The 21,130-nt window shown below is 37.6% G+C and overlaps 1 protein-coding gene across 4 annotated transcripts in view; it reads right to left on the reverse strand.

The window, feature by feature from the left end:
• Nucleotides 1–1,013: 1,013 nt before the first annotated feature.
• The window catches only part of adamts9 (ADAM metallopeptidase with thrombospondin type 1 motif, 9), a 256,708-nt gene continuing 236,591 nt past the window's right edge, over nt 1,014–21,130 (reverse strand). For 3 of the 4 annotated variants that reach the window (XM_072582481.1, XM_072582483.1, XM_072582479.1), the window contains 3 exons: nt 18,721–18,825; nt 11,145–11,239; nt 1,014–3,261 (listed from right to left, as the gene is read on the reverse strand). In XM_072582481.1, coding sequence (XP_072438582.1) covers nt 11,150–11,239; nt 18,721–18,825 — 195 coding nt within the window. In that variant the 3' untranslated portion in view covers nt 1,014–3,261; nt 11,145–11,149. The remainder of the gene's footprint in view (nt 3,262–11,144; nt 11,240–18,720; nt 18,826–21,130) is intronic. The other variant, XM_072582480.1, reaches the window with a different exon arrangement.

Here is a 21,130-nt window from a genome sequence, read left to right on the forward strand (position 1 = left end):
TGGCACTTTAGAATGAATTTTGTCATGATAAGACCCAATTTATTTGGGCTAATGAGACACTTGCCTTTTTCTCATTTCAACAACCTTACTTATGTAGCTACTGACTCAAAAGTGATTAGAAATATGGTACTGAATGTGATGTTTTTATCGACGAGTACTAATTTCACATCAAAACACAAGAATCAGCAATACACAATTAGTGAGATTTTTAAATGAAATATTGTTGCATGGATAGCTTCATTTCTTCATTTATAGAAAATGAAAGACAAAAATTCCTGCAGATAGAGCCTTAGAGTCATACAGCATGGAAACAGACCCATCAGTCCAACTCATCCATGCCAACCAGATATCATTTTATATAAATGACAAAAAGCAGTGGACCCAGCACCTAGCCTTGTGGTCCATCTCTGACCACAGGCCTTCAGTCCCAGAAAAACCTCCACCACCACCCTCTGCCCCCAACATCAAGCCAATTTTGTACACAAATGGTCAGCTGTCCTTACATTTCCATGTGATCTAACCTTTCAAACCAATCTACCATGTGGAACCTTGTTGAACATCTTGCTGAACTCCACATAGACAACATCCACTGCTCTGTCCTCATCAATCTTCTTTGTTACTTCTCCAAAAACTCAATCAAGTTGGTGAGATACGGTTTCCCACGCTCAAAGTTATGTTGACTATCCCCAATCCCTAACCAGTCCTTGCCTTTCCAAATACATGCAAATCCTGTCCCTCAGAATCCCTTCCAACAACTTACCTACCACTGATGTCAGGCTCACTGGTCTATAGTTACCTGGCTTTTCCTTACCCCTTTCTTAAATAATGACATCACATTAGCCACCCTCCCGTCTTATTCACCACTGCTAAGCATTATCACCTTCTCAAACTTTTGAAGCTTCTATTGCTTTTGGCCAAAATTCTTAAGTTTGCATTAAAAAAAAACTTTAAACTTCATAACATATAGCAAAATAATTTATTTGTTATAGTGATCAATTTTTAAGTTACCAGTGCATATTTTAATATTTGTCATAAATACATTTAAACTATGAATAGCATCTTTAATAATGTAACATTGATTTACTATATTGTAGTGCACAGTGTAACACTACTATAAAATGATGTCAATTTGTTACTTGCAGGAACAATGAGTACAACCAGTTCAATTTCTAAATGAATTTAAAACACCTGTGATTAATATTCATTTAGCAGACATTTTGTACTATAAGACTGAACTGCATACACCTTAAATATTCATAGAGATGCTATATGTCCAAGACTTATTGCATATTATGAAGTTAAAATGTGCCTGTGCACTGAAGTTTAGGCACATAGTGCAAGATTTGCCTTGGATTTATGCAAAAACTTTAGAATTTCCTTTTCATGTGAAGTAATACTTGTAAGCAGAGTTTAGGTTTTAGGGAATACATTATAAATATTGTGTTTAGAAAAATCAAAACAAATTCTCTGGCTATTATATGTAATTTACATTAATAGTAACCTTTTTTCTGAATGAAAAATTCAACTAATCTACACATATTATGAAACTAACAGACTTAGACGGTAAAACTACTATAATTAGGTGAAGTTAATATAGTAATTAAAAACAACCACCTACCTACCTAATAGACGTAGACAAGTTTTCATGTAAGATACTTAAATTTATTTTGCCATTCTCTAATGGTATTTTGTCCATCATTGCATAGCGTTTACTTAATGCTGACTGATTCCTTCGTGCTCATATTAGTATAATATTATTGTTGGTGCATTCTTAACAAAACAAATCAATAATTAAAAAAGATGGCTGCAATTCATCATCTGATTTGATATGGTATTAGTAAAACCCAATTTGATGTACATGCATTCACCATCATCTGAAAAATGATGCATCTTGCAGTTGAATTATTGGGAGTATTTTCAGCTTTCTGCTTCAAAGAATTGCAAATTACTTTCTTTATTGCTACAATATCAAATATCTTAACACAATCATAATGTAACTAGTATTTGATTTACTTCAGTCCAAATCTTGAATTATTCGTTTCGAATGATGTAACAGCATGCAGGTGATAATACTTATTTATCATTTAATAAGTATGTTTACATAACAGGGATTCCCACGTTTGCAAAACTGAGTAAAATTAGCAGCATGTTTACAGAATTAATGTATGTTGACCATGCTCCCAGTATATTTTAAACTTATAATTGCTTGCACCATGAATAGCACCATTAAGTCTATTATGCCCTTTAATTATCAATGCAGTTTCTAACATTCCCTTTTTTCCTCTGACAAATTAGTAAGATTTTTGTTTTATAAAAAAATTCTAACCAACTATTTCACAAAAAAAATCTTTAAACATACTCTGTTGCATGTTTTGTGGTTCTAAATTTAGTAACTTTATTTGCTATTTAATTAACAAGAAGTTTGCTGTGTCAGCTTTTTATACCGTATCCTTAAAATAAGTGAATCAACCTGTTTATCAGTATATTTAATGTAAATTAAAGTGCATTAAACTGATCAGACCATGCATTAATATTTGACATACTATTAATAGCAGCACATTAATTTACACAACAGGTTACTATTATTGTGAAATTTAAAAAAAACTTATTGTGAGCCCAATTTTTGTTCCCTTTATATCACTTTGACCTTATGGAATCTATTCTTAGTGCTTAACAATTTGCTACCAGTGTACTCATTTTTGGATAATAAGGCCTAATGAATGTTAACCAGTGCAATAACATACAGCTGCAAATACCCATATATTTACATAACATTTACCAAAATTACTTATAATGTGATAACAGTACATATTGTTTTGTTTCCTGATTAAAAGTGCAGAGGTAAATTCAAAGTTAAAAACACTCATAATATGGTACATAGCACCACCATTTAAAAAATGGCTTTTCAGTTGTTTTTTGGTTTACTAGATGTGTAGTGATAAGTAAACAAGTCAAAAACAGAGTGTCAATAAAATGTCCTTTTCTTACAAAGCTACATAACGTGTGCTATATGTACAAACAGCTTTACACTGTTGTACCCTTACACGTAAAGATAAAAACATAGAAGTATCCTGTCACAAAAACATTTAAAGAGAAATAAATATAAACACAGATCATAAATACAATATTATACATCAAAATGTCCAGATTTATCGACAGACATAGATCACAGAGGTATGTATGAGTTTGCCCTTCATCTTGTTCCAGCTTGCCTCACGTTATGTTTCACCTCCTTAATAATTCACACGCCTTGAAAACCTACTAAAAAGGATAAATGATCACTCAGTTATAATCAAACCACAGAATCAAAGAACATCACAGCAAAATTTGCTTAAATCCTGTAAATTAAGAGAGAACTGACAGACTACTCTATAAAATCACTTAAATATAACCTCAAAGGTGTTAACAGAAAAGCTATGCTGATATTATAATTACAGCTTTTCTCTTGCACACCAAGAGTTTCAAAATTATCTACAAAACAGAACTAAGTTAAGAAATGTAATGCACATAAAATTGAAAAATGTCAAACTAGAATAAAAAGCTGAAAATATATAATGCATTGAAGTGTTCACATTTGGTGAAAACTGAACAACAGTTTTTGAACCACTTAAATAGAAGATTACTATTTCTGTATTAGTGATTGTTTGCAATGAATGTTTTCATAATCATTAATTTTTAACAGCAAATGTGCGCTTCTAGTTTTCAGAAATGCTCATACTTAAATCTTCTACTTTCCTATTTCCATCCTTTTGCAACCCTTTATGTTCATGGTGTATTTGTACCAGACAACCTTTTGTCTTTATATTACTAATTAAGTGAGAAATAATGATTTTTCACTGAAGTTTACAATATAAACATTTTAAGGATCTGTAAGTTAGAATTGTATGGTTTGTTGAACTTCGTTTCACTGAGAATAAGAACATATTTTGTCACATCAAAAGTTCCATAATGATTCTGTAATATTTTTCAAGTAGGAGCTGGTTAGCTCACTCAGCTACTCAGCTAGCGTATGGATTATTTTACTGCCAATAACTCAGCTTCGATTCCTGATCCAGCTGAGTTAGATTTATGTCTACCTCTTTTGTTCTATCTGTAATAAAAATCATGGCACATTGCTATATTTAGGTGAATAATCAGCCTCCAGGCAGAGATCTCAAGGAGATGAATACTTTTTAAATAACTAACAAGCTTCCTCAACAATATAAATGTTAATTAACAAGCAAATTGATCAACTATTTACATGTGTTATAAAAACATGTCTTTACACATTTCTCATACAGATGTACAATACTATATTTTAATGACCATGGAATAAACAAATTGGCAAGTGAACTTATTCAGTGATTATGTGCCAACTGCTGCTTTCACAGATCAGGAAGAATCCAGTTGTCTGTATTCTGCACCTGAACTACATAATTTGGCAGAATATCCAAGTGTGAACATCTGCACTCAAAAAATATTTCAGCAAAAATATTCACATGGCAGACAAATTTGACACTAACATTGTAAAGGAAGAACAAAGTCAATCAGAGCATGAGTAACCCCCTGTGATATCGTTCACAACCCTCCTAGCACTGTCACAGGTATTGTGCTATGTCTCTTTAAGGATTATAATGAGGTCATCCAAGTAGACCTCATAGAATATAAGTTCCTGATTGAACAAGAATAATGGGCGCAATCAGGGAGCCCGGGCTGACAGTTATAAACAAAGAGTGTTAGAGGTTCTGAGAGTTGGATAAATGTCAAGGACTCTCCATGTGTAAATAAGGGTAACTAAATGATGGGATACCAGCTCTGTGGAGTTATTTCAGTTGTGATGAGAGGAAAGCATGCTCCTCAAGAAATTCACTCGCAACAGTTGTCTTTGAGTTGGGATAAGCATTGGGAATAAATAATATTGGGGAAAATGAAAATCAATGAGTAATTTTCCTGAAAACTTGTGGTTCTACAGCTTTTCCAATTATTAGGATCCTAACATCCTGAGGCACCAGATACTAAAACCTATCAAGAGGTCACAGAATTAGCTAAGAAATATTACAACCCAAAGCCTCCTCTAATTCTGAGACACTCTCAGTTTTACTTGGCAGTTCAATAACCAGGGATATGCAAATCAGGATTTTTGACTTGGCTATGAGGTCTAGCAGAGGCATGTGACTTTGGATTAACCTTTAATGAGATACTGAGAGACCATTTAGTATGTGGAATTAATGACATAACCATGCAAAAAATGCCTATTCACTGAAGCCCAACTGGACTTCAAACAGGCACTATAACTGGCTTTATTATTGGAAAATGCTACAAGTGGAGCATATGAGTTGTAGAGTGTTTCAATGGAAGTGGACACTCTCGCCAGTCTGACTGAGCTTGGGAAATATTAAAAGGCTTGGCCCAAGCTTAATGGGATGAAATTAGTTGAGAAAGATTCACCTAAACTGGCTCAATATGTCTTGTTTAGTGAAGTCCCAATTCAATTAGTAGACGTTTTGCAGGAGGGTCTAGGAACTATCAAAAGAGGTAAGACCACCTTGCATGTTGACCCGAAAGCAATTCCATGATTCTGCAATGATGTGGAGGTGTTGGACTGGGGCGGAAAAATTAAAAATCAAACAACAGGTTACAGTCCAACAGGTTTATTTGGAAGGGCTAGCTTTCAAAGCACTACTCCTTTGTCAGGTAGCTAGCAGGGCAGGACACAGAATTTAGAGTAAAAGATCAAATTGTCATACAACTCTGCAATGTACTGATGGATTTCTGTTAAGTCTTTAATTATTTAGAATGGGTTGCAGGTTTTGATTCATTCATATGTAAATTCAAGAACTGTTTTCAAGTCACATTCCTGAGATAACTTAAGTTTTTAAAAAAAAGGTGACATCGCAGCTCAAACAATGCCTTAAAGGTGTGAGGTTAGAGTCTGTTTGTATTCTGAGTTAGACTGGTTCTATTTCCAAAGTAGAAATTTATAAAATGTCACATGGACTGACTACAGATTTTATGCTTTTTGAACAGAATAGAATATATCTACAAATACAAATTCACCCCCATAGGGGTGTGTGTGTGTGTGTGTGTGTGAGAGAGAGAGAATGAGAGAGATTGTGTACATGTGGGACAGAGGGAGAACTATGAGTGTGTGTGTGTGTGCGTGCATGTGTAGTGAATATGTCGGAGTATACACCTGTGAGAGGGTGTGCATGAGTGTGAGGGGGTGTGTGTGTGTCTGAGAGAGAGTGTATGAGAGAGTGTGAGTGTGTTAATGTGTAAGAGTGTGTGCATATAGTGTAGTGGGGTCACCTGTGGTGTGACATGAACACAATATCCCAGTTGAGGCCACCCTCATGATACCGAACTTGGCTATCAGCCTCTGCGCAGTGACTCTGCGTTGTTGCATATCCCAAAGTCAGCCTTGGAGGACGATCACCCGAAGATCCGAGGCCAAATGTTCTTGACTGCTGAAATGTTTCCAATTACAATAACATGTGGGGATAATATGCACCACGTGGACAGCAGATGCTTGTATGACTCGGCCAACATTATCTATCTCTACGCTGCAGGCAAGGATGACCCGAAGCATGGTACATTGGTGAGACCAAGCAGATATTAATGCAACGGATGAATGGACACTGTGCAACAATATCTAGACAAGGATGTTCGCTCCCACTCATGGAACACTTCCGTGGTCAAGGACATTCAGCCTCGGACCTTCAGGTGACCGTCCTCCAAGGAGGACCTTGGGATACACAATTTTTTTTTTATTTCAAAAATATACTTTATTCATAGAATGATTTTATGGTCTGTACATTTGATCATGCCATACATATGTCCATATTTACAAACACAGATTCGACTTTATCCTTGTCATTCGCATTTACAATCCTGTGCATTTTTCAATCTTGTACATATACATATATTTGGCTGAGGCATCAGCAGAGCCCAAAAAACGTCCGCATGGGCCCCCTGTTCTTCTTTAGGCAGGCCGATTTTACACGGTGGTCTTTCCCCACCGCGCCTTGGCGGCAGCTGCCCCAAGCTTCAGCGCATCCCTCAGCACGTAGTCTTGGACCTTGGAATGTGCCAGTCTGCAACACTCGGTCGGGGTCAACTCCTTCAGCTGGAAGATCAACAGGTTTCGGACCGCCCAGAGAGCGTCCTTCACCGAGTTGATGATCCTCCAGGCGCAGTTAATATTCGTCTCGGTGTGAGTCCCGGGGAACAGGCCGTAGAGCACGGAGTCCCGCGTCACGGCGCTGCTCGGGACGAACCTCGACAAGCACCACTGCATTCCTCTCCAGACTTCCTCTGCGTAGGCACATTCCAGAAGGAGGTGTGTGACAGTCTCGTCCCCCCCGCAGCCACTTCGAGGGCAGCGTGCGGTGCGGCAGAGAGTTCGGGCGTGCATAAAGGATCTCACAGGCAGAGCCCTTCTCACCACCAGCCAAGCCATGTCTTGGTGCTTGTTGGAAAGTTCTGGCGATGAGGCATTCTGCCAAATGGCTTTGACAGTCTGCTCAGGGAACCGCTCGACAGGATCCGCCCTCTCCTTTTCCCGAAGGGTCTCAAGGATACACAACATCGTAGAGTCGCCGAGCAGGGGCTGATAGCTAAGTTCCGAACCCATGAGGGTGGTCTCAACTGGGATCTTGGGTTCATGTCACACTACAGGTGACACCACTACACTATACACACACATACTCTTACACAGGTTCACAGTGATAAAAAACTGCATGCATCTTTTGCAAATCACTGACTCCAAATGTTGGTCACAGATAAATGGGACATTGTTTGCCAGTAGAGAATTTGAATATTTCCTAAAGTTGAATGGTATTTGTCATATAAGGAGAGCTACATACCATCCATCATCCAATGATGCTGCAGAAACAGTAGTCCAAATTTTGAAAGCAGGCTTTAAAAAAAACAGCCGCAAGCTTCACTGGATAATATACTGACTCGGTTCCTATTTGATTATAGGATCACCCCTCATGCAACTACAGGGATTATTCCAGCAGAGTTGCTAATGGAGAGAAGACTCTGCACCAGGTTAAATCTGATCTCCCTGGACGTGGCAGGGGGGAGGAAGGGGAGTGAAATGACATTGGGAATGCCAATGCCAGACACAAGACTCTGTTAAGCAGGAGAGACGGTTCACTTCAGGGGAAGGAGTTTGGTGTAGAACCCATAGGAATGGCCCTGCATGGGTAAGAGGCATGGTTGACACGAGATCAGATCCAGTGACATACTAAGTTCAGGTAGGTGCGAAGGTCCAGAACAAGCACATGGACCATATGATAACTGCAAACTTGCCAACGGTGCAGGAGCAAAACACACCCAGCTCCTTAATTGTGTTTATGATAGTTCTGAAAATCGTGAGTTCTCCCTCTCTGTCAAACATTGAGGATACCTTTGAATCTGAGATGGACATAGCAGATGTCGCTGCCTCAATGCCTTTGCCACCTGAAGAGGAGAATAAATTTCTTCTGAGATGTTCTGGGCACAGGAACGAGCTACTGTGCATTATACGCCGCCTGTCTCAGAGGCAGAGTCGGAGGAACCTGAACCTGTGCTAAAATATCCTAGAAGGAGTAACAAATAAAATCTGCCTATTTTGTCGGACTAAGAGGGGGAGGGATGTAGTGTTTGTTCTAAGGTCAGCTAGGTGGACCTCATAGAATATGAATTCCTGATTAGGACTGTTAATCTGGTCCAGTCAGGGATCCCTGGCTGACAAACAAAATCAGGAATTTCGGACATCCTGTTCACTGCAGTGTTGGCTCTCAACTTGGATCCTTGTTCCTTAAAGGCTAATAGGGGTGTTGCCACAGTAGGCTTAGGAGAGAGCATGCTTATTAAGATGGTAGAGACAGGAGACCTTTCTGATTCAGACATGTTTCACTTGAGAGGCATGTTGTCTGCAAGATATTTGGTGATCCCCTTCATCGTTCTGTAGTCAAGCATCCATTAAGAACAAAAGTCAACAAACTTCCAATGCACAAACAATGCAAGGCTCCAGAGTTTCTACTGAAACAACACTCCCTTACACACTGATTTGTTTCATTAACTCTTATTTTTCATTTCCCTTCCATTCATTTGATGAAAAGGAAACACAAGTTTGTCTCAGTGTAACAAAGTTCGTAGTGCTTTATTGCACAACAGTTTGATATTGTTTACAACAGAAACACAGGGGGATCACAAAAAATCACAAATTGACATCACCAATATCTTCGCTCATGCCCTTCTTACAAGCTGCTTTTGTAGATATGGGTAGGTTGGAAGTAATGTGGTTGATAATGACTGCATAAAGCTCTTGGCAGTTGGCCTCACTGAGGAGATTCTAGGAAGGATGGAGTACTCCAAAGAATTTTGCACCATATCACTTCAGGGACAGCCTGAAACAGGCCTCTGTTATAGGCTGAAAAGATAACAGATAGTTCCTCTGTCAGAAAGCCCACAGAGATGGTTGATGGCGATCTTGGGCCCTTATGAGGTTTGGCACTTTTATCACTATTGCTAGATCCTCAAGCCTTTTGTGGCATCCATGATCAGTGGAAGGGAAACAGCTGATATTCATGTCATGCGTCTTCATACAATTTGTATCACTGACCAGTCAATCCTAGACTGCAGCATACATTCTGTGCACCTCTCCTATTTTGAATAATATAGATGTGGTTTTCAATGAGAATAGCCACCCTCTTAATGAAGGAGTTGATAAGCTTTAAAATACAGAATCATTGTGAGGTGTGTGAGATTCTCCATTCTCATCCCATGATTTTACAATGTTTCAGGTAACTTCTGACACATGACAAAAATCTCATCCTGGTTCTTCATGATCCCAAGTCTTTGTATCTTTACCCAGCTGAGTTGAGCTCAACTGAACCTCCTTCCTCTGAATATGACTAACCACAGGCTGGCTTTGCTGCCCTCATAACCAGCTGCTGTGATGTGAGGTGAACCCAACCTGCGCCACTACTCAGAGTACTCACTGACGTGCAAATGTTTGCACTGGTAGAGGGTTCACAAAAAAGATGTAATAATCTCGAATTCAACATGTCTTCCTCCTTTGACTCCTCAAGAATATGTATGCACTTCCCTCTCTATAATTGTCCTATGAGAGACATTCAATAAGGTGGTGAGAGTTTTCAACAGAAGAGCATTATTCCAGTTGAATGATCCATAGCAAACAAGAATGAGTGTGAGATCTTTCAACCTTCAGGTCACATGTTGTGATACAGTAAAGATATCATGAACATGACTTTTAAAGATGTGCTGACATACATATGATGAGACTGAAAAAACTCCACAGAGGCCAATACCCGGTCACAAAGTCACTATTTATTTACACGTGGAGCATCCTTGGCATTGCTACCACTCTCAGAGTGAGCTGGAAATCTGATATTCCTGTTCTTATCTGTCATTCCAGTCATTGGTCCAGATTAACAGCCCTAATCAGAGAAATCATATTCTACAAGGTCTACCTGGCTAACCTCGTTACAATCATTACACTCTAGGACAGTAAGACTCTAATCCTGGCTTTGAGAGGCAATATAAATCATTTCCATAGCAACTGTTTAGGAAAAGCTCAATATGAATAATTAGATCCTTCTTATGCTGATGGGATTTGAAATCCATTGAATTCGGAGCATGAACAATGGCAAACTACAACTGGTAGCCAGAATTCCTGCCCTGTCATATTTTTGCTAGCGGGGAGGAGCTCAAAAGATTTTTGTTTATTAACAAGGGAAACTTTGACCAATATTTCCTTTTGTAAAGCTTATTCACTATTTTGTTATTGGCATAACTTTTAGAGAAAGTAGAATTATGCAATATTGACTTATTGATATTGTAGTCAAAGATGTGGTACTGAAAAAGTACAACTGGTCAGGCACTATCCGAGGAGCAGGAGAGTCGACATTTTGATGGATTTTCAGGTTCCTCAGCTCATTCCTGATGATGAGCTCATTCTTGAAACATTGACTCTCCTGCTGATTGGATGCTGGCTGACCAGCTGTGTTTTTCCAGCACCACATGTTTTGATTCTGATCTCCAGCATCTGCAGTCCTCACTTTCTCTATTTTAGGCTGCAGTTGTATTGGTCTGGTACTGGTTGTTATTGAATATTAAGAAACTTTTGAGAAAGTACTTAAAACAATGAATACCTGAGCTAAAGCAATTGTACATGTAGTCCTGTTCCTGAATATGGGATGCACTTGCCACAATACCCTCCACATTTCCCAGTCACTTTGGTGCCATTCTGTGGATAGAACAGGATTAACGTCACTGTCGCCAATGGAAGATAAAATGATCCATTAATGCCTAAACAAGTTAATAAAACTTTAAAAATATAAATGAAAAACTTGTCAAAATCTTTTTTCCTCCTATATTTATATTGAAGTGCTAGTTGGTTAATTTCATAAGTATTAGACCTAAGATATAACACACAGCCAGTACATACCTGTTACTTATTTACTAATTACTTATTTGATTAATACTATCTTGTGCACACTGATAAGTATATACAAAATAATTTAAAAATGTGAACAATGATAATACTGGAAAATTTATTTTTAAAAAACATCCATGATCTGACTGTAAGAACACAGGAATGGGTCAAGAGCTATAATTGTTGAATCCTAGCAGCTCAATTTGCTGTATGATTTATTTATTTTTGCATCTCTACCACATCAAACAATTGTTCTACATCTGACAGAAGCAGGAATTCTTCCAATTCAATTTTGAATATTTCTGTTGAGTTGTCTTTCTATGCAGATGTTGTTTATACAGTTACATTTTGTATATACTTGTGAACTTTTATAGGGTGCAGATTTTTCTCCACTGAAACTGGTTTGCCAGAGTCTTTTACATCAATTTAGTTTATCAATTTCTCTTGGCGATTTGAGTCTTCCATTTGTGCTGCTTGTAAAACTGCCAATTTTTTTTATAATGTATGTTTGGATATATGGTTTCCAATCTCATTATCTAAGTTATTAATGAATATAGTGACAAGAAGGACCCATGGAAGAGAACAGTATAGTTTGGCGTTTGCAATGTTCTCATCTACTTCTATTAAAACCCTGGGATGGAAACAATTTAATTCTTCTAAATTGTTGCTGTTTATGCCTAAAGTATTTTTTCCTTTATCTTGCTTACATTATGTTGAATTCTTGGGCTAAATTTTCATGTAGGTATGGAGGCAAATTTGTTGAGCAGAAATAAGATTTTCCTCCACATTGCTAACCTTGTGCTATTTTCCTCTGACATTATTTGTGGTTTGGGATACCTGGTGTGCAAAATACATATGCATGCTCATTGGGATCAGGTTCCCCATTTTAAAAGTTGATCAAAATTGGATTTCCTCCTGCACACATTTTATCTGCTGACATGGAGATTTGGAAGTCCATTCACAATATGCTGGGTTTAAGAATTTGTAAAAAAAAAATGCAAAACCGACTGAGTCTAGAATATTCTGTAAGGTAGCTGTAAAAGATTTTGACATTTTCCAATGTCACTATTAGCTGTTGGATTATAATGTAGATGTGCTTTTTAAGCAATGATTCATTGTATAGATCTGTCCTGCAAAAGTTAGTTGACAGTTACATTGATCAGCATTGGGTAATTGTTTACCTGCATTACAGTGTTTTTCCAATGGAATAATTATGATAATTTATTAAATTGTAAAAAGGGGATAATCTCATGGCAGAATGCTAACATTTGGTAGTTAAGAGTCCAAATCTTTTTGTACTAATCAAACTTCTTTTGCAGTCACCATTTAAGTTAAATCTCAAGGTTAAGTTCTAAAGGTGCCAGCCTTAAGTAGGAGTTCAACAAGGTCTCCATTGAAAGAGCAGCTGGGCACAATTAATTAAAGAAGCAGCCAAAACTAGTTCCTCTGTAACTGGGTGAACTAAGCCTTTTGTGTTCAGAATATATAGACCTAGCTAACAATGTGCGATTGAGCGTTTGAGTGTGACTTACAATGAAGGGCTACACATTGATGATTAAGGGAGTTGGGGAAGAAGGGAATTAGTTTTTTTTGGCTTTTTCAAATATCAGGAATTGGTTCTTTCTTTGCTATAGGAGAGGAAGCTTAATATTTGGTGACTATGTCTATGACTCCAGGGTGAACATGTTGACACTGAGCGCTTAATGTTTGAGCAGCTTCAGCTCAGAGTTTGCAAGCTGTTGAACTACAGACACTGTGACATTTCAGGAAGTGAGAAAGTTTCTTGGGGCCTTTTTATAAGGAACCCATCACAGCTCTTTGGATATAGTCTTTTAATTTCAATGTTCAAGGCCAATAGAATGAGACAGTTAAGGAGATATTGAGAGCAAGAGCACATGAGCAGCAGCCTTTATGACAGGCTTGAGGTCCTTTCAGTTTGTTTGAATTAGAGTAGGTGTTGCAAGGTTGTTGAACCAACTGGCCAGAGCACTATGATCTAGGAAGGCATTCAAGGAGGTTGACTAAAGAAGAACATAGTGGTATTGGGGGTCAGTATAATCTGAGGGATTGACATTTTTCTCTGGCAGCAAAGACTGCGGATCGAGAGAGCTGTGTTGCCTTTTTGGTGCTGGGATTTGGGACACCTGCTCAGGGTTGGAGAGCGATTTGGGAGTGGAAGGGAAGTGTCCTGTTACCATGTAGCTATCATGTAGATATCAACTACATACTCAGAACAAAGAATGTTCTGCTGTGTCAATACAAGTAGCAAGGCACTTCCAAAATAAACACCAGAAACTCAAAGGTCAGAATCTCTGGATTATACTTGGCATAGAGCAAATCAGATTAGAGAAGTGAATAAATAGATTAAATACTGGTGTGGAAGAAGTGCATTCTGGTTTGTGTGGCACTAGCACTAATATGGGGAAAGTGGGGTCTATCTTGTTGGGATATTAGGCTCTTGTACTATTCTGGGGCCAGTGTTCTTGCAAATCAAAAATAGAGAAATAGAGAGGACTTAAAATTAAGTCAGGTGGGCAAGGAAGCAAATTTGGGAAAATGTAGTAAATCAAAGAGTAAAGATAAGGTAAAAGAGAACTACAATAAACAGACTGTCATAGGGAGAGAGGTACAAATCCAAGTGTAAATCAACAGATATCACTACAGCATACAAAAAGCACGACAACAACCTGATGAAGGAACAGAGCTCCGAAAGCTAGTGCTTCCAAATAAACCTGTTGGACTATAACATGGTGTTGTGTGATTTTTAACTTTGTACAAAAAAAATAGTTTGGAACTAAAGACTGTATCTGAATGTACACAGTATTTGAAACAAACTGATGACCTGACAAACTAAATAGAAATAAAGCATCCTGTTAGCTGTTACAGAGAAATGCTGCAGAGGGGGATGGGTGGCAGCCTGTATATTGAATGACATGGGATATTTCGGATGAGTAGGAAGCTAGGAAAAGGTGGAGGGCTGGTTCTATTAGTTAAATTATAATATCAGCAAATACAGTGGGATGTCCTAAATTCAGGAAACCAGGATGTAATAATAGTTTGGGCAGAATTAGGAAATGACATAGGCAAGAAGTTACTTGTTGGAGTGGTGCACAGCCCCCCTGACAGTAATCATGGTAGGGTGGAGGATGAAAGAAGAAATAATGGAAGTTTGTCAGAAAGGCACGGTGTTTGTCATGTAAGATTTTAATCTACATATAGAGTAGAAAATTCAGATGGGCAAAGATAGTCTAGATGAGGAGTTCCTAAAATGTTTTCGGGATAGTTTCTGAGAACAGCATGCTCTGGTCCCAATCAGAAAATAGGTTATACTTCATGTGGTATCATACAGCATGTTAAGATTAATTAATGATCTCATAGAGAAGGTGTCCTTAGGTAGCAGTGACAATTGTATTTTTGAGGAAGTTAGGACTGTCTCCAAGACTCTTTGATTTCAAAAGCTCTCAGAGAAATTATGAGTACATGAAAGCAGAGCTAATTGAAGCAAATTGCCAAATAAGGTTAAATAATAGGTCAATACAGATGCAGTTGCATACATTTTAAGGGGCTATTTCAGAATAGACAGAATAAAATAATTCCAATGATTTAAGAAGAATTCAGTGATGGAACCACCACCTATGGTTTACTAAAAAGGTGAATGATTGTACTAAACTAAAGAAAGCTTATATTGGTGCAAGGACAAGAGACACATAAGGAGAAAATTTTAAAAAGTAAAGAATAACTGAAATATTATTAAGGAAAGGAAAATATAAGAGAAAGCTAGACAGCAAGATAACAACAGATAGTAAAGTTCCTATAAATATTTTTAAAAATACAGTTATCAAAATTAATGTTGGTTCAATGGAAAGTGGATCTGAAACATTGACAGTGGAAAACATGCAGAGGCATATATATGGACAAGGTATTTTGTAATGGTCTTCACAACTGAGGATAAAAATAACATTCCAGATGCAGCTTTAAGTCAGAAGATTGAAGGTGAAACTCAGGAAACTAACAATTATTAGAGGAGTAATAGTGAATAAATTATTGGAGGTGCAGACTGGCAGATCCTGATGTGGGAAGTTAAAGAAGTAACCAGTGAGAAAGTTTATGCATTGTTTTTAATTTCACAAACTCCCTAGATTCAGGCAAGGTTCTAATAGATTGGAAGATAGCAAATGCAACTCTTTCATACAAAAAGTTGGGAAAAGATAGAGAACAGGAAACTACCTGTGAGCTGAACATCCTTGACAGGGAAAGATCAAAAGGTATTTTTAAAGGTGTTATAGCAGTGCACTTGGATGCATTCAAACTAATTTGGTTTGAGTCAGAGGCTAGATTGGTATCTGCTGGATTTACAAGAATAAGTTGTCTTGATAGTGAAATAAAAAGATCCTGAGGGCTACTGACAGGGTAGATGAGGAGAGGATGTTTCTGCTCATGGAAAAATCTAGAACCAGAGGTCATTGTTCTGAAGTAAAGTGTTGCCCATTTAAAACAGATGTGAGATGAAAATAATCATGGAATTATGGAACTTTATTCCAGACAATGCGGTGTAAATAGAGTCTTGGAATATTTTAAAACAGATATATATTCTTGATAAGTAAGGAGGTAGGTGGAAATGTGGGTTGCAGTTATAATCAGATCAGCCATGATCTTATTAAATGGTGGAGCAGGCTCAAGGGGCCAAATGGCCAATTCCTGCTCTTTGTTCATACGTAAAATCTTCTGCTGTCTTTTGTTTTGTGCTGTGATTTAATTGGATGAGTAGATCTGGCTGTATTGAAAAGAAACTATGTATGAAGTTATAAAAAATGGTCTACACCCCCTCAACTGATTAACAGGCACTCTACTTAGAAATGGAAGTGGATATCAGTTCTGTCAATGGAGCTGAAAGCTTTGGTAATTACAGAAACCCATTATATTAGTTCGGTTTCAAAAGCTTCATCTCAGTATATGGTCTAACTGAAAAGAAGAACTATTGAAGCTTTTATGAGTCTAAGTTAAGTCTTTGATGTGGCTTCTTCTTTGTTTTCAAACCTATTTGGCAATAGAGGATTACATTTTTCTTTCCTTGTGTTTTCTGCTCAAGTATTAATAACAATGAGTTTGAATTCAGAATTTTCTTAGACAATTAAAGGTATACTGGTTTTAAAATAATTGCCGTTGATATTGCTTGGTTCTTGAGAACTGCACAGCTGAGTGCTTGATGAGTGGCTGTGGTGGATACAAGTGGGGACATAGAGGTGGCATAGGAAATCTGAAGTGGAACTTAGATTGCATTAGGATGTGAGGGAATGAGATTCAGAGAGCTTTTAAATGATCCTGTTTGCTGGACTGCTGTATTGGAGAACTGACTAGTGTCTGCACCCACACTCTTCGGCATTCTACTGAGACTCACAAAGTGAACTGCAAATCTGATCTTTGAGCAAATAGTCAAGATTCCCCCGTAAAGTCATAAGAGAATCAGGTGTGCACTTTGAAAGCTGCACAAGTACACAGCTTGGGTATTCCAAGCCCAGACAAAAATGCAAATTTAATAGAAGCTTCCTTGAGAGGTTGGGCATGCTGACCTCTTCCTCTATTTTTATTTAACATATTGAGGTTTTTAATAACACTGTCATTCATTGTCAAGTGACCCATCCTTTTTCTGATAACCCCTTTTCCAAATCTGATTGCAAAATAAAATTGTTGATTTTCATATTCCTTACAAATTTGTTTTCATATTTCGGTTGTGAAACTTTTACTAATGGTTTCTGTATCTTTTACTGCTCTGTATACCTTTCCCATGCATGAAGATCCATGTTTTTTCTTACTACTTTATGCCTCTATATGACGCCCACGTATCCACCATAGTCTATCACCAATAAGCATCTGTACAATTTGCAAGAACTAAGCAATAGCAATGGGGATTATTTTTTAATTATTAGAAAACTAGTAAACCTCTAATTATACACCTTGCTTTTTTTTATTTTCTATTGATTTGAAATGAGTTAAATTAAAAACAAGAGTCAAGTTGGCACAATTAGTCTTTTATACTTCTACATCAGAATTTTACTGCAGTCTTTTGTTTGGCTCTGTGTAGTGCTGTTCCAGTTTACAGGACAGATTTTTAATACATCAATCCAAAACTAATCCCATTGTTGCCTGCTCCCTTCATAGCACGTTGTAAACGTTTATTCACTTTTCTCTCAATGTTCTCTGGTTCAGTTGCTTCTTAGGGCAAAGTCTCCTAACCTTTCCCCTCACTTAGCTATTGTTAATTTTAAACTGATGATCACACTTCAAATTCCCATCAAGAGAAAATAATACTTATTTCAAAACCATTAAACTTTAAAAATGTCTTCTTCGCTTTCCAGTCTCCAGTAATAGAGCCAATTTCTAAGATCTCTGTTTTTAATTATAGTTTTCACCCCTCACATCATCTGGTGAATCTACACTATGTGATCTCAAATGATTTACTATATGTTTGGTATTAGAGCATCAAAACTTTATGTAGCATTCATAAGTTAAGGCCCAATGATTGTCCATCTGTATTTGCATTTTCATTCTGCATTTGAACTTCCAGATCTCCTCTTTCATGCACATCCTTCAGAGAGTGTTTCTTTTTAATGGGTCTTCTCATTCAATGAAGCCATTAATTTTTGGATAGGTGATTTTTAAAAACTTTTTGAGTATCTAAGCTTGTCTCTTGCCCATGTGGGGCATCAGCATTTAAAAATAACAAGCTCAGAGAGCACACGACACCGGGTTATAATCTAATAGGTTTATCTGGAAGCACCAGCTTTTGGAGGGCTGCGACACCAACCACCCTATGAAGGAACAGTGCTCCAAAAGCTAGTGCTTCCAAATAAATCTGTTAGACTATAACCTGGTGTTGTGTGATTTTTAACTTTGCACACCCCAGTCGAACACCAGCTCCTCCAAATCAAGCTCAAAGGCAGTTAGGAACTAGAATTCAGTCAGATGTTAGGTTCCTGACCCCACTTTGGAAAATGGAACAACAATCTCTTTGGATATAATTGAAGCGCTTAGCAAATGTGTTTTACTGTGTTATACTGCATAATTACTAGCCACAGACATTAGCATTATAAGATTTCCCAGAATAATGCTAGCGATCTCTCAAAAATAGCTGTACATATCATAAATGTCATCTGATATAAAGGAAGGACAAGTGAACATATCAGTTAACAAATCATTGAAATGCAACTATATTTTCACTAAACAACATCGAACACAAATAAAATTATTTTTCTTCAAATAATATTGAACCACATTTTTCATTAGATCCTCACCAGTAATCTCTGTATTTCTACAACAGCATAATTTCCCTGTGAAATCCACCTTGTTGATTCCGACACTCTGAGTCCTGTCCCAGAAAGATTAATACTGAATTGACCCTGAAAAATAATATCCTTCGTTATTATAAACTGTACATATTTATAAGAGTTTGCAAAATTCACATCAGACCATTAGATTTTGAATTAATATAACATAAAGCTTTATTTGTTAGATCTAAGCCAATGGAAGTTTTAAGTCAACACACATAAAGTGAATAAAAATGGGAAAAAACACCCTGCAGATTACTATAAGTATTCATAGTAAAATATTATCAATTTGCACATCCTTGTGAAATTACTTGTGAATAATGGTATAAATTGTAATGCTTTAATAATTTTAAAAAAGAGTTCCCATTATAAAGCAAGAATTCTGGATCCTGGAAATCTGAAAAACAGAAATTGCTGAAGAAACTCAGTAGGTTTTGCAGCACCTGTGGACAGAAAGCAGAGTTAATGTTTTGAGCCCAGTGAACCTTCTTCAGAGTTTCTGAAAGTATAGAGTTTCTACGCTAAGCTATTATACCTAGTCTTATAAAAATGACTAACACAATTTCCAATATCCAATTGCATTATTTCAGAACTTTCTGCAGAGGGCACTGCTGTTGTGCTTGCAAATAGAAGATTTGATTCAGATAAATATTATCATCTCATAGCTGCACGTTAAAACATTTATGCATTACTATACAATCTCTTCTTTTGAAATATTATAAAAATGGTCACTTTTTCATTAAATAGACAATAACAATTATACAAAGATAAATGTCATTGGAAACGTAGAAGGCCTATGACATGCATGATTATTTTAACCGAGTAGGTTAATTTAGCTTTGCCTAATGCAATTGGAAGTAATAAATCATGAACTACATTCTGATTATAAGTGTTACTCTGGGTGAACATTAATCAATATCACTAGAAACTGTTGTAGGATACCCACTGTCATCTTCACAGGGCTACAATGTACAATAAATACTATATTTGGCATTCATGCTTATAGCTGTATATTCCCAATTGCAGTTGAAAAGTTTTGACGGGTGACATTCAGAGTTCCTAGTCCACCATAGCTCAGTGACTTTTCTCATGCAATCTTCTGCTCACCTCATTCATAATATAACTGGATTCCAAAGTGCTTTTCTTAAGGAATCATATAGCTGGAGTTGTGGAAACTTTTGGCATGGTCAGGACCTTTTGGCTTTCACACCACTAGTGCCATACTTAAAGTCCAGCTACATGGCACCGAACTGGCCCTCTTACTGTTGTTGCTCAACCATTTTTCTTACCAAATACATGGACCAGAGGAAGAGAAAATTTGCTCCCTGGAGGTTTGGTGGACAGGGTGGTGAAGAGTATGGCTTCCTTTATCAGCTAGCCATAACATGAGGCTATGCCATCAGACCCAGCCAGGCTGAACACAAACTGCAACCCAGATCACTGCTGGATCTCAGCTGAAAAGAAATGCTCAGTAGAAAGGTGATCATCTGCACTCCGCAAGGATAAGTGCCACTATCTTTCCTCTGCTACCTTGCACTCGCCCTAACTCTAACTGCACACTCGTACCACCAAGGATCCTTGACATGGAGAGATTGGCAGATGTCAGACTCCTCACTCCCGACAAGGAGAAAATATTCCATATTGATGGAGAACAGCATGACTAGCCATGGTGATGGAAGACCTGAATGGGTAACCAAGCCTATAAGTTTCATTGTGCTTTGCTGTTTTTCCTTTACTACCACTAATTAATTCTTAATTTGCATAAACTTTTAGGCATCTTTGACAAGCGCTAGCGAACCTCCATTACGTGGCCATCAGATCCTCAGCTTCCACTCCACCTTGAGGAGGAAGCCAATGACCCCTCAGGAGATGGACTGGTAAGGCTAACACCTACAGCTTCCTGCAGCTCAGATTTTCATCTTGGTAGATTTTCTTTCAGGTGCATAATTTGGTAGGTACTCCACTAAAACATCTCTACTGCTGGTCAATGACAGAATCTCCAGGTTTCTGATACTCAGAGGATTGTCACTCAGCAGGCAGCTGCTCAGCTCCACTTAGAAGACAATTTCATGGTCTCTGCCATTAATTACTTTGTCAAATTGCACAGGAACAGCAAGCAGGTTTGTCAGAGGCACTGGCTAAGTTGAATGAAGAATTGATGAGTCCACCAACATTATCAGTACTGTTCTGGCTCTGTCATGTGTATCTGGTTGGACAGTTTGGACTGCATTTGAGGGGCAGATCAAGCAGACTCAGTGTCTGCCAGACCTATGCATGGTCTTGCACTCCATCACTGTATCTATAGGTAGTTAGCATCAATGGCAAGGCATGTGGGGGAAGGGGAGATACGAGCAGATACACATAGGGAGAAAAAGGC

Source organism: Chiloscyllium punctatum, chromosome 12 (genome assembly GCF_047496795.1).
Source record: "Chiloscyllium punctatum isolate Juve2018m chromosome 12, sChiPun1.3, whole genome shotgun sequence".
Lineage (NCBI taxonomy): Eukaryota > Metazoa > Chordata > Chondrichthyes > Orectolobiformes > Hemiscylliidae > Chiloscyllium > Chiloscyllium punctatum.